Raw genomic sequence first — 14,644 nt, forward strand, 5'->3', positions numbered from 1 at the left:
TGTCTGAAAAGTCATTAATGAGTCAAAGCCTTTTTTTTTAGCATCTGCAATCAGCAGAGAAAAACTAGTTCAGCACTCAAAACCCTTTAAAGACATTTAAATTATGTACACATGTAGAAATCTGTTCTTAGAGTCAAGATGGCAGCCTAGAAGGGTCTTGGGGTGAACTATAGAAAGGTTTACGGGTAATGCTAATACGATCGATTTGTGCTTGCTAAGTAGGTTTGCTGCTGTCTCAACCATATTGGATCTCATTGTTCAGTAAAGGACACACACACTGATGGGGAATAGGTTATTCCTGGTTCCCTTTGCAACAGCCCTGAGTGTTTGTGTTTTGCTGCATAAAATCTCCACACAGTTTTATTACAAGTGCTGCATTTCTTGCTTGAGACCTGCCAGTGCTTTCCTAAGCAGCAGACAATCTGCTCCTCCCCTACTCCCAGTTGCTTCCAAGTGGAGGTTTTGCTCCAGTTTGACATATTCATGGAGAACAAGTTATCAGTGTCTTTAGAGGCTGTAAACTTCTTTTCCCCAGTGCCAGGAGGTGACATCAGGAGAAAGTCTTGGCTTCTATGCCCTGTGGTTGAACCTCTGCAATAACTGGTTAGTCACTGTGTGGGGCAGGATGCTGGACTATATGAACCAGTATCATATTTTTAGGGAGTGATTATTTTATTGTACTTACATACTGCCTTCCCTCACGGCTCAGGGCAGTTTATATTGGAACTGTCACGGTATCATACAACTTAACATTTTGGCTTGAAATGCATAACATTTTAAACATCAAGTAAACAGTAAGAACTTGGACAACTTACTTGGTAATGTAATAAGGACAATTTGTTTTGTTACTTCAGTTTAATGTTCACAATGGGATACAATTGCACTGCTACTTCAGATTTTTCTATGAGTGCAGTTGGTAGTGGGAGGGGCCTCTGGACTCTGGTTGTTGGTAGACACGCTTGGACCGAAAGCCTGGTGAAAGACCTCCAGCTTGCAGGCCCCATGGAATTGTTTTAGGTTTAGCAGAGCTCTGGTGTCCTCTGGGAGCTCGTTCCATCAGGTGGGGGCTAAGACCTTGGCTCGGGTCATGGTCAGAGAAGCTTCTCTCATACCAGGGATCACCAGTCTATTGATGCTGGTGGAGCATAATGCTCTCTGTGAGGCATGGGTGGAAAGGCAGTTTCTCAGGTACTCAGGGCCCAGACCGCGTCCCCATGACATCCCCTAATTATTCAAGACTTTCCAGGTCTCCTGTTTTGCTACAGTCTTTGGAAAGAATGAAGTCAAAGTACCTGTGTATCCCACATGGATTGAAAGGTATTCATTTTCAAAGTTCTGCCCACTTTTCCCCTTGCCTAAACCTCCTGTAACCTCCATTGCATTCCCAGAGTGCTTTTGCTGTCGTCATTTTACTGCAATTAATTGGATCACTGTAGCACACTAATTTTCTTAGTTTCAAGAGGAGTTAGAAGTGTTTCAAAAATAACCTGGGAAATCAGAGAAACTGGTAGATTGTGACAATTGATCGTTATCATAATTGCAGTATACTGATGGAGCAATTGAAGAGCCCTGCAGTGGTAGTGTGGGGGGATGGTGTCTGACAGAGGGAGCAGCCAAAAAAAGGAAAGTGTAGACGACAATACTTGGCTTGGAGCCTTCAAGAATTTTCTGTAACTTAATCTTTTTCTGATCGGCATCAGCCCCCATCATGACCATTTTGAACAGTATCTAAGATTGCCACACTGCTGGTGATACCTGGAGATCTCCTACTATTCAGCTGATCTCCAGAGGACCAAAATGGTGGGTTTGGAGGGTAGATGCTATGTCATTGTATAATGTCGAGGTCCCTCCTATCTGAAACTCTCCCTTCCCAGGCTCTACCCCCAAAGTCTTCTGGTACTTCCAACTAAGAGTTGACAACCCTAACTGATGCCTGCTACCCTTTCCTGAAATATGAAGTACTCGTAGGCTCAGAAAGGACATCACAGTGCTGGCAATCATAAGAAGGTTGGCCAACTATGGCTCTCCAGATGTCCATGGACTGCAGTTACCATTAGCCCCAACCAACATGGGGATTATGGGTAACTGTAGTCCATGGACATCTGGACAGCCAGTTTGGCCACCCCTGAATGGCCTGTTTAGTCCACTATACTGTCTCCAACTGTGGATAGAGTCTGCAAAGAAACCTGCAAGCTGGTCCCACTGGCAACAGCCTTCACTTGCTAACTGCTTACTACACTGAAGTATTACTGGCAAATTCTTAACTGGCAGCAATCTAGGATAAACCCCACTGAATATAATGGGATTCACTTCTGGGGGGATGTGTTTAATATTGCTTCTGATGGCTGTAAGCCAGTGGTGCTTCATCCTCTATAAGTGCCCACAACCTCCCTTTTGAAATCCAAGTAAGCAATCACCTCATCCTGTGGCAATAAGTTCCACAGATCCACTAGCCATTAGTTGAAGGAAGGCTTCCTTTTGTGTATCTTGATCTCCAAAAGGAAAACTGGCAGGTGTACTAAAGCACAGCCTCCCCTGAAAACGCCTCCTTAGCCCATAAATTATATCCTGCCCTTAAATTATATCCTGCCTTTCTTCCCAAAGTAGCTCACGTCGTTCTCTTCGTTTTCTCCTCACAATAAGGCTGTGAGGTAGATTCAGGTGGGTAGCCGTGTTGGCCTGAAGCAGTGGAACGAAGCTGGAGTTCGGTGGCACCTGTGAGGCAGGTAAGGCAGACAGTGTGCTACTTGCTCAAGGTCACCCTGCGAGCTTCCATGGCACAAATGGGGGATTGGAAGAAGGGTCTCTCAGATCCTAGTGAGACACTTTAGCAGCTACACCACCTTGGTTTTATAGTATAAAGCAGGCTATTGCCGAGGGAAACAACAGCTGAGGATGGATGTCCTTTCCTCTCTTCCCACCAGACACCCTGTGAGGTCGCTGGTGGTTGGTGGAGCTGTGAGAGCTCTGACAGAACTACTGTGAGAACAGCTCTAACAGGACTGTGACTGGCTCAAGGTCACCCAGCTGGCTGCATGTGGAGGAGGAGCGGGGGATCAAACCCGGCTCGCCAGATTCGAGGCCGCCGTTCTTAACCACTACACCAAAAGGGCATTTTCTACGAAGGTGCATTAAGGAAACCACTTTGTCCTACAGCTGACAGAAGTACATTATCTCTTAACTGCGCACAACGTTTGTTTTTTTAAGCCAGCCATTACGCTCCATCAATTTTTGGAGGCAGGTAGGCGAGAGATAAAGACTGCCGGCGTATTTCGTCGGAAGCCCTCGGGCGGGCTTCTGCTTTGCCATCGCGTTTCGGCGGCCTCCGGCGCAGGCGGACTACAGCTCCCAGAAGGCATCGCGGCACACGCCGAGCCCGGCTCCCCTTTACCTGTCGAGGCTCGCCACTCTGGGCTCCGCGTTCTCGGGGCTTCGGGAGCGGATTGCATCAGCCAGAGATGCTTTCCGCGCAACTCGTTCTGCTGCACCTTCCCTGAGGGGTGTGCGCCCGCCTGCCCGTCCCTGTGCTCCTTTGGCCGAGCATGGATTCGTGGCGGGAGGAGTGATTTGCACCCAAGGTCGCGGGGTGGAAGCTGGACGCGAACGCCTGCTGGTGTGGCCAGTTGTGAAGCGGGGCGGAGAGTTAACTCCGGCGCCAGAAACTGCCAGAAGAACTCGCACTTGCTGCGCAGCCCCAGCGGGACTTCTGTTGTTGCTTGGGGGGCGCCCGAGAATGACAAGCCCGCTCGCTGCCGGGGTCGGAACTGCCGACTCCTCCAGGGATGCCCGGGAGAATCCCGCCCAGGAGGACCTAGGCCACCTGCAGGCGTGGGAACGCTCGTCGGACTCGGCCAAGTGGGTTGGACTCCAGAGCCGGGGAGAAAAGAGCCGAGGAGAAGCGATGGATGCCTTGGGCCAGGCTCTGTTCAGCCACATCCAAGGGCCCGGTCCTCACCAAAATGGGCAGTCGGAAGCCAAGGAGCTCCCCTGGCTTCTTGTGCTGCTGCTGAGGTTGTCTGGAAGTTGTCCTTTCCAAGATATCCGAGAGCGATGTGCCCAAATGCTCCAGGCTGCCCAGGTAAGGGTCTGGGTTGGCAAGGTCAGATGCTGCTTAAAAGGCAATATGGATCAGCAAAGTATTGGGAAAGCGATGCGCTCTTTTGTAACATGAACTTGGGCCTTTCTGTTTACATTGAGGAAATCCTTGTAAAGGGATTCAAAACATTACCTCAGAATCATGTCTTCCAACACAGAAATCCCCCTGCCATTCATGTCTGAGAAATATTACTGAAAGTGTATTCTTTGTCTGCATCTACTGAAAGTGCATTGTGGTTATCTGGTGCCGAAAAGTGCTCTTTGCTCACTCAGAGTTGCTGTATTAACTTCAAATGTGACACGGTGTTATAGCACAGAAAAGTTCCAATTCCTAGAATCACACACAGCTGGAAGAAACTACGTAGAACCATCCAGTCCAGCCCTCCCCCCTCCCCCCCCACACACACACATACCTCTTCTTGGGGACTTTAAAATCACACTTGACAGCAGCTAAACCGTGTCCAACTTTTGTGCGGTCCCCTCAGCCTCATCGGGACCAGCATCCCATAGGACAGTTGTTCTCAGACATTTTGAAGTGGGTGTGGCAGGTTAGACAAGGATCTTTACAGCCTAACCTGAGGATAAAGTAGTAAAAAAGAAAATTATAAAAATGCTTTGAGTCCACCCTGGGGAGAAATGCAAGGTATGAATAAGTTCTAAATTTTACTTCTATAGCACCCGCTTGCAAAGTAACTCCACGCTACTTCTCAATATTGAATACAAGAATCAGACGTCAATAAACACCGAACAAGTTTTTATTTAATGTCGAATGCTTTAACACTGATAAATAGATGGTTTTCCTGAAGAAGGTTTCATGGGCATTTCTCACAGTCGATCGGCTGCAGTAGGTAATTAAGTTTTTATTTCAGTGGTGTTAAGGAAAATGAAGAGACTTTTAAATGCTTATCCTTTGATTATATGTTGAAGAGCCAGAACTTCCTACAGCGCATTTTTTTTATTATGGCCTGGGAAGGGAAAGTTCCCACTTGAAAATTGTCTTCCTCTCTGCATTCTTCTGATGAAGATACATTTTGAAGCAGGACAATATGCCGGGTGTCTGTTTTGCTTTTTCTTCTGATACACTTATGATGGATTTTCTATAGAGGTGCATCAAGCACATGTTGATAATTATAGATTCAAGTGGGTAGCCGTGTTGGTCTGAAGCAGCAGAACAAATTTAGAGTCCAGTGGCACCTTGAAGACCAACAAGTTTTATTCCAGGGATGAGCTTTCGTGTGCACGTACATGAATAAAACTTGGTTGGTCTTCAAGGTGCCGCTGGACTCTAGATTTGTTATGTTAATCATCAGTCATCAATACTTATACATACTTCTTGAGAGACTCTCTTTGAATATGAATTTAGTACATCTGAGTTTAATTCCATCCCAGTAATCATCTTTGCGTTCTGCAGTGCTGTCTTAAGGATTTCTTCAGCTGCTGTGTTTTGTCCATTACAGTTATGTGGTGTGGTGCTCTTTAGTAATTTATTTTTCTTCTTACACATCATGTTCCCTTTTGGTGTCATTTGCTTCCCACATTATGCACAGGCACACCTGTGTTTCCCGTCAAGCTTCCCAGGTCTTCATTTTCCAGTTCTGCCTGTTCCTCTCAGTCCTGATCTCTTGACCCACAGAGTGAGAGAGTCCTGATCTGCAGTTTGAGCCGTATTACCATAAGCACGTACATTCAGTATCTCATCAGGCACTGCCAAGCAGCCATTAGGACTAGAAACTTGATTTGAAAAAGGACAGACAGACACTCTGGCATCCTCAGCATGTTGGATTCAGTGTCCAACTTCTCAGCACTGTATCCAGCGTCCAACATTTCTGCAAGCACCTTGGACCCAAGAAACACTGAATTTGGGACCTCCAAAATTCAGTAGGCGAATTTCTTCCAGGCCTGGCTGGCCAGGGATTCTGTTTTTTGGGAGGACCATCATTTGGGCATGGAATTGGGGTCACTGTGGGTAGGCAGGTGGTTGTGAATTTCCTGCATTCTGCAGGGAGTTGGTCTCGATGACCCAGGAGACCCCTCCCAATTCTATGATTCTAAATCTCACAGACCTGAACTGAAAATATATACCAGGAAGCCCAGACAAAAGAACAGAGGTTCCCAGCCTTTTCAGCATGGTGACCCGCAAGTCCGTGTTTATTTGGTATGGTGACCCACCCGAGGTTTTTTGGCACCCTAGGCAAACTAGGAATGCAAGTGGCATTTTGGCATACACAGCCTTTGCATATAGAGGGTAACATTTAAACATCTGACCACCCTCTCCTTCTCCATAACCATCTCTAATTCCCCCCTAAGATTCTCACTCCAGTGATCCAAGCCCAGTTTAAGGATTTGCAGGGCTCCAGCAGTAATTTGTGTTGTTATTTGTGCTGCACCCTTCGCAGGGCTAGCTGGAACTTTTGAGGCAACTAACAACTTCACTTTGTCAAAAACATTTACTAGTATTTTCCTGCAATTAAATTTCTTTAACATAAAAAGTCTGGGGAGGACAGGGACCTCAGTGCAAAATAGCCATAGAGACCACCCTCCAAAGCATCCATTTTCACTAAGGGATCTGATCTCTGGTAGTCCCACAACTAGAAAGTGAAATCAGCATCCAAGAAAAAAGAATAACTGGGAAAAAATGGGGATTTCTCAACTCCCCTTCTCAGGCATGGATTCCCAACCAGGGTTCCGGGAAACCCTAGGTTACGCTAGATCTCTCCTGGGGTTATGGGACCTTTCCCGGAAGTTCAGATGGCCACTGACATCACTAGACATCATTGGAGCCCCCTTCCCCTGTTGCTTTGCAGGCCTTGTCTCTTCTCCACAATGGAAACAGTAAATGAGTGATCAATTGATTGATTGGCTGGCTCCTGCATCTTATTTTCACACCCACATCTCGTGAGAGGGCATCTCACCACTTTGGGGGTTCCTCAAGGCCTGAAAATTATTTCAGGTGTTCCTCCATGGTCAAAAGGCTTGGAAAAGTCTCTTCTCAGGACTGCTATGCGATGTGATTTATTGCTTGGGGTTTGGAGATCTGTCCATTTTTTTTGTCTTAGCTGAAACACTTCTATACCTCCTTTCCACAAAATCCAGGTGGCTGTGTATCAAATGTCCTTTATATTTCTAATGCCAATGACCAGTGCAGAGTTACCCCAGTCCAAATCTGTTGAAATCAACGGAATATCTCAGCATATTACTGTGTTAGCATATTTGAACTGATGATGAACTTTTCACTGATGTTTTAAAGAGGGTTTTTGTTATTGGCAATTGCTGTTTTATCATCTGATGTCTTCTGGATGTGATGTATATTTAAAAACACAAAGGGAAGTGCTCATTTGTTTGTAAGGGCAAGAGCAGAATGGTGAGGAAAACATCATGGAGTCCTGCAGAGATTTCCAACAATATTTAATCAATAAGTTTCAGATATCAGCATTGCTTTTTGAAAAGTCTCGATCTGTAGATGCAACCTGTGGTGGGTCAATGGAGTGGATCTCAGGTTCTCTCTCACACTTCCATATAGATATAGGGTGTAATTTTTGGCCTTACTTGCATATGCTTGATCTGTAATAGATAACCCCATTTAGTGCTAGATAAGGGCAGGGCAGCTATAAATGGCACTCTGCACTCAATATGGAAAGCAAATGTAAAATTCAAACCTGGTCTCTGGCATGTGGAATCTACATTTTGATGGTGCTGTTTGAACCCGTCCTTTTTTATATTGAATATAATTTTATGGAAAGTCCGCCGCCATCACCCTGCAAGATGCAGTTATGTTCCCAAACATGATCAATTCATACAGGACTGTTTCACAACTGCCATATCTTATAACCGAAGATAACCTTTGCGTAGGGGGAAATGGCACAGAGTGCCACATTGCATAAAAATAAGTGGGTTTTGAAGTTCTTGTGTTGCTGTGTTGAGGGCTTCGAAATGCTTGCAATCATCGCAAAACATGGGTTTCCTTTTCTCTCTCTGCAGGGGATTATCCTGTTCAGAATCTGCTTCCTCTAGCACAGGCCAGCTTGCTAACTTGCCTGTTCTTAGAATCATAGAATCATAGACTTGGAAGGGACCCCCAAGGTCATCTAATCCAACCCCCTGCAGAATGCAGGAAATTCACAACTACGCATTTCATGTTAACTTAACGGTACCTTACCCACTTCCTAAGCAGACGGCAGGGAAAGGCCTCCCTCTTCTGTCTTCACATTCTTTGTGCCACTTATAATTTGCACACCCCTCTCACCCTACTGTTTCCTTTCTGTTCTGAAGAAAGTATGTTTGGTATGCCATCCGGACTCACTCTGTAGTCTGGAGATGACTCCCCGGGTCCCCCTAGGGAGGCAGGCATCCCTAGGCCAGACCAGCTTTGGGGTAGCCACCTTGGGACATGGCACAGCCAGCCATGCAAGCCTGCCCTCCTGCCGGCCTCCCTCTGTGGCTGATTCATTCTCTCCCCGCAGCCTTCTGCACCTTTCTCAGTCACAACCCACAACCCTCTCCTTGCCAGCTTTGCCTGCGACTGATCTGCCGAAGTGGGCTCACATATATATACTTTATGTTGAGACTTGAAAGCGTTGCTGGTTGGCCAACAGGCCATCTGGTGTAGATAGGAAGTTAGTGGGAGCACCTTTGGGCGGCCGGGAGCCAAAATGGGTCATGCCATGTGCAGTTCAGGTGTGGGGGTCACAACTCAGCTATGGCACCTGGTCACACTCATCCATGGAGGGAAGTCACCACAGGGGGCCCCTCAAACCACAGAGCTTGGGTAAACACCTTCTGCACATTTTAGGACACGTTTTACTTGATCAACATGTATATGCAGCGAAGAGGAACAATACCAACAAATGTATGGAAGATACCGCTTCCATGGTCAGATCTTGGTTTCCAAGATTTGAAAGCAAGCAATGGAAAGGGGTAGCAAATAGGCATAGCCTGAAACTATAACCAAAGAGAATTGGCTCCATTCAGAGTGGGCCACTCCCAATGGTAGATTGATGGGCAGAGCATAATAATCGTAAAAATTGGAACAAAAAAGGGTTTCTCTATCAAATGAAGCCTAGGAACTGAAATGACTAAACTGAGGCTTTCATATTTTGGTCCTGTTAACAGAAGACTGGAAAAGACAATAATGCTAGGAGAAGTGGAAGGCAGCAGGAAAAGGGGAGGACTCAGTAATGGACGGATTGGCTCAGCCAAGGAAGCCATGGCCCTCCGTTTGCAAGACCTCAGCAAGGCTGTCAACAATAGGAAGTTTTGGAGGACATTAATTCATAGGGTTGCTATGAAGCAGGGGTGACTTGATGGCACTTGATGGCACATACACCATGTGAAACAAGATTAGCAGAAGCATTGGTTATTGTTTCAAACCCTCCCTCACGTCTTTTTGCTGCTTGTAACATTATGTATAAACGTGTCTCTTATGGTCGTACACTTCATGCATCTTGTCTGACTCGAAAAACAAGAAATAAAATTTTATGTAGTTTGTCAGCTGCCATTAGACTTTGAAGAGCTTGGGGGGGGGGGTTGTATCCTGCATTTATCCCCTGCAGGGAGAGAAAAGAAATATGGTATAACTTTAGAGCTGCTGGGACACACGGCCCTCCTTTAGATCGAAAGAACTTAAGTATGAAGGACACCAACTTACATGCGGAGTCCCACAAGGAGCAGTCCTGTTTAACATCTTCATGTGCCATCTTGCCCAACTGGTACGGAAGTTCGGACTGGGATGTCATCTATAAGCAGATGACACCCAGCTCTTCCTCCTGATGGATGACCGCCCTGATCCTCCCACAGAATCATTAGCCAGCTGCCTGGAAGCAGTGATGAGGTGGCTCAAGCAGAGTCGTCTGAACCCTTCAAAGACGGAGGTCCTATGGCTGGGCAGGAAGGGTCCAAGTGAGGAAGTGCATCTGCCCAACCGGTATAGTGTGTAGCTATCAGCAGCCTGGGCATGATCCTGGATGCTTCCCTCTCAATGGAGGACCAGGTTACAAGAGTAGCACGTCTGGCATTCTACCACCTTCGCCAAGCCAAACTACTAGTGGCCCCAGAACACCTAGCCACAGTGATCCATGTGACAGTCGCTTCCAGGCTAGACTTCTGCAACTTGTTGTATGCAGGCCTACCTCTAACCTTGAGCTGGAAACTACAGCTGGCCCAGAATGCAGCCGCCAGGGTCCTCACAATGACACCGTGGAGGTCCCACAGCCAGCCCGTTCTCCAACACTGCACTGGTTACCAGTAGAATTCCAGATCAGGTTTAAGATTTTGGTAATTACCTTAAAGGCCATACACAGTCTGGGTGCAGTGTACCTGAGGGGCCGCCTCTCTACCTATGCCCCTCAGAGCTCTATACTCTGCCACCTCCAACCGGCTAGTGATCCCTGGCCCCAAGGAAGTCTGCTTGAATTCATCCAAAGCCAGAACCTTCTCCGTTCTGGCCCTCACCTGCTGGAATGAGCTCCCAGAGGAGATCAGAGCCCTAACAGAACTAAAACAGTTCCATGGGGCCTGCAAAAGGGAGCTCCTCGGCCAGGCATTTGGTTGAGGTCGACTGAAGCTCAAAATCTACTGGGCCCCCAAACCTCCCTCCCTTGAACCCATACGCCTGAACCATTGGTTTGTTAGCTTGTTGACTCTGTTTGAATGTTGTGAGCTCTGTTTATGGTTTTTATTATTACTGTTGCCTTTCCTTCAATATAGTAACTGACTTTAATATATTGTTCTTGTTTTTGTTCCATGTGAACCGCTGTGAGCCTTAGGGGAGGGCAGTATATAAATGAAATAAATAAATGTCAGTAAATGAGGGTGCTAGAAGGCAACCCTGCCTAACACCTTTAAAAGTTGTTATTTGCTCAGTGAGATGTCCTTTATTATTATACCTCCCTCTAGGCAAGGACAGCTCATATAAAGCCCAGATTAGCAAAAGCAGCCTTTTATCAATTGCTAGATCCTAGCTTATTCCAAAGTCTTGACGATGAAATAGAGTCAAAAAGGTGCCTTTAAGTCAGCTATTCATAGAATCTGGGTTGACCCTAATAAAAAGGAGATTCCGTGGATTCGGGCTTCTTGTTCTGGTGGCGGACTGAACTCCTTTGAGCCTCTGTGGGACCGGAGTTGTGCAAAGGTGATAGAAGGTTAAAAACAGAGAGCAGTGCATGGGGAGGGCATATTTATCCATCCTTGGTAAGGAGAGTTTGCAGTGGGGTGGGACCAGTCAGCTCCCTGCTAGGCTGCAAGTGTCCTTCCTCAGTCCTCCTTTGTGGTGTCTCTTGCCCAGATTGGCTGAGGAACGGCCTCTAGTCAGCCAACGGTGCTTGACTGTCTTCTTCCCCACTCTAACAACAGCCCGTTCATTGGCTGCACAGGCAAACAGCTCCCGGGCAAGGTGTAAAAGCCATCTTCATTGGCAAGGCTCTTCCTGATTCAGGCAGAACCGAGGCTGTTGCTGGGCAAAGAAACGCAGAAATACCTGGGATGTTTGTGCAACTGTTTTTGGTTTCTACATTTTTGCTTCATGCTACACTGCAAGTCAGAGGAGATGGCTATCTGGGGCTTTTAAAAGTTAGAATTTTCCTGATTAGTGATCCATGTTGTTCCCATGCAGTAGACAGAGGATGCACAAACACTGGCCTTCCTTGTCTGAGTTTAAACCAAATCATGTTGTCCCCTGTTGGTAACAGCTATTGTGCAGTGCCACACATGTTTGCCAGTGCACTGGATCACAGCCTCAGTTGTACACACTTGCTATCTGATTTACTGATTTTTTAAAAAATGCCTCCTTCTGGCTTATGTGATAACTTATAAAATACAACAGCATCCATCAGGGAAATGAAGAAATCACTCAACAACAGTAGCCAGCCATAAACCTTGTTAGGACCATCAATAAACCAGAACATTTGCTTTTAATCACCAAAAGCCCTCCAGGATGGGGAACTGTGGACTTCCACCGAAATGTAATTTCATAAACCGAGGGCCATTAAACTGGGAAATATTTTCATCCAGCCAAGGTAGACTGCGTCCAGGGGACAGACGGAATAGGTGAAAGCAAGCGTTGTTCAGATCTGAAGATAAACAGGACTGTTGTGATCCTTGAAAAGGCGAGTCAAGTTTTATGCCAGCATCTAGCCGTCTTCCGCATGGCCAGCAGGAAGCCCCCACAGAAAAGCCCCGAGACATCTCACCTGATCTACAAGTCACTGGGCTTTTGTTAGTCAGGAGAAAAGACAAACTAATTTTCTCCAAAGAGAAAAAATTCAGAGAGGCTCTGGCTGATGGGATTTTCAGGATTCCCCCACTCCTTTTCTAGCCCTTTAAAGGGCTCTTCTGGTATCTTATTGTTTTTATTTGTTTTATTTACTTATAGCCTGCCTTTCATCCTGCTGAGGTTCTAAAGCAGCATACATCATAATCTTCTTCTCTGTTTTAACCTTACAATCGCCCTGTGAGGTAGGCTTAAGACTGAGAGTGTGGGACTGGTCCAAGGTTACCCAGAGAGCTTCCATGGCACAAGCAAGGATTCGAACCAGGGCCCTCAGATACTAATATAATATTTTAACCGCTACCATGATCCATGTTATAGCACTTCAGGCAAAATATACAATATAGGGACCAAGTCATTTATCATTTATAAAGTAATAATTCTGACAGTTTCTCAGCTGCACATGAAAATGCCATTGCCAGGTCTGTGGTGTTGCCCCGAAAGAAAGAAAGAAAGAAAGAAAGAAAGAAAGAAAGAAAGAAAGAAAGAAAGAAAGAGAAAGAAAGAAAGAAAGAAAGAAAGAAAGAAAGAAAGAAAGAAAGAAAGAAAGAAAGAAAGAAAGAAAGAAAGAAAGAAAGAAAGAAAGAAAGAAAGAAAGAAAGAAAGAAAGAAAGAAAGAAAGAAAGAAAGAAAGAAAGAAAGAAAGAAAGAAAGAAAGAAAGAAAGAAAGAAAGAAAGAAAGAAAGAAAGAAAGAAAGAAAGAAAGAAAGAAAGAAAGAAAGAAAGAAATCTGGGCCCTGGTAGAACGACATCTGGAGTCTTTTTTCTTTTTACTTTTGTTTTGTTAAAGAAGTGAACAGAATAAGCCCATATATTTTATTATTAGCAAGTGACTCAGCAGCTCCCAACCACAAAGGAGGAAGGAGATGTTGAGATATATTAGTTGTTTACAAGGTAATTATGAGCTGTCAATATGGGCTTGTTCCAAAGAAGGCGATGACTGGCTACATCAGGCCATATCCCACTCTCCACTGAAAAAGAAGCTGTGTTGACTGGGCTAGTCCTTCCTGTGTCTGCATTGGGTGAATTTTTCCATCTTTTTGGATACTTCCACATGCCAAAAGAGATGCAGGACTACACTGGTTTCCCCAGTGGGCCAAAGAGCACCTCCTCCTCCTCCCAGGATTGTTTCAGGGAAAGAAAATGGCCCCTGGAAGGGGAGGCCCGGAATCCCTTCCCCAGAGGCCATTTGGTCCTGATCCAAATTGGCATCCTGAGCATGACAACTGAGGAGAGTCTACACGGCTTATTTCACACAGGGTAAGGACCAGTGGTGGTTTTAGCCAGTGGGCTGCAGGGGCAACTGCCCCCATGGATGAGTGTCCTGCATAGTGCAGGGGGTTGGACTAGATGACCCATGAGATCCCTTCCAACTTTATGATTCTGTGAGGGAAGAAGATAATGAGGAGGTTCCCTCCATGGACACTGCTCGTGCCTGCCCTGCCTGGGGTTCAAGCAGCCCCAGGATTATTAAGATTGCCCCAGTCTTTCTTTTCCTCCACCGTCCACTTAAAAAAAAAAATAACCAGCCTGATGAAGAGCTCTAGCAAACTCAGAGTTTGCACACTGTTCGATGTCATTTGCCTTGGCCTTAGGAAGTAGTGTCACGTGGATTTTGATTTTGGATTTCACCTTAGACTGACCCGAACTACCCTTTTGGTGTGTCTCAGTGGCCTTTGTTTCCGCTGTTCTGAATTGTTTCTCTCTCTTTCTCTTTGTCATGAAGTCACAGCTGACTTATGGTGACCTTTGGAGTTTCCAAGGCAGGAGGCATTCACAGGCGTTTTGCCATTGCCTGTCCCCAAGTCACAACCCTGGTATTCCATGGTGGCCTCTCTTCCAAATTCTGACCAGGCCACTCCTGCTTGGCTTCCAAGGTATGAGATCAGGCTAGCCTGAGCTAAGCAGATCAGAGCTTTTCTTTATACACCTGTCTATCTTTCTGCCGTAAGAGCCTCTTGTGGCACAGAGTGGTAAGGCAGCAGACATGCAGTCTGAACCTCTGAGCATGAGTTTGGTAGATCGATCCCAGCAGCCGGCTCAAGGTTGACTCAGCCTTCCATCCTTCCAAGGTCGGTAAAATGAGTACCCAGCTTGCTGGGGGGTAAACGGTAATAACTGGGGAAGGCACTGGCAAACCACCCCGTATTGAGTCTGCCATGAAAACACTAGAGGGTGTCACCCCAAGGGTCAGACATGACCCGGTGCTTGCACAGGGGATACCTTTACCGTATCCTTCTGCCAACACAGGACTCTTTAAGCATCTGATAGGCACCACAAAAGTTTATT

The 14,644-nt window shown here is 46.2% G+C and overlaps 1 protein-coding gene across 2 annotated transcripts in view; it reads left to right on the forward strand.

The window, feature by feature from the left end:
- Positions 1–3,362: 3,362 nt before the first annotated feature.
- SESN2 (sestrin 2) overlaps positions 3,363–14,644 on the forward strand; it is a 57,539-nt gene continuing 46,257 nt past the window's right edge. Inside the window, exon 1 of one of the 2 annotated variants that reach the window (XM_077337221.1) lies at positions 3,363–4,078. In XM_077337221.1, the coding sequence (XP_077193336.1) occupies positions 3,734–4,078 (345 nt within the window). In that variant the 5' untranslated portion in view covers positions 3,363–3,733. The remainder of the gene's footprint in view (positions 4,079–14,644) is intronic. The other variant, XM_077337220.1, reaches the window with a different exon arrangement.

This window comes from Paroedura picta, chromosome 5 (genome assembly GCF_049243985.1).
Source record: "Paroedura picta isolate Pp20150507F chromosome 5, Ppicta_v3.0, whole genome shotgun sequence".
In the NCBI taxonomy this organism is placed as follows: domain Eukaryota; kingdom Metazoa; phylum Chordata; class Lepidosauria; order Squamata; family Gekkonidae; genus Paroedura; species Paroedura picta.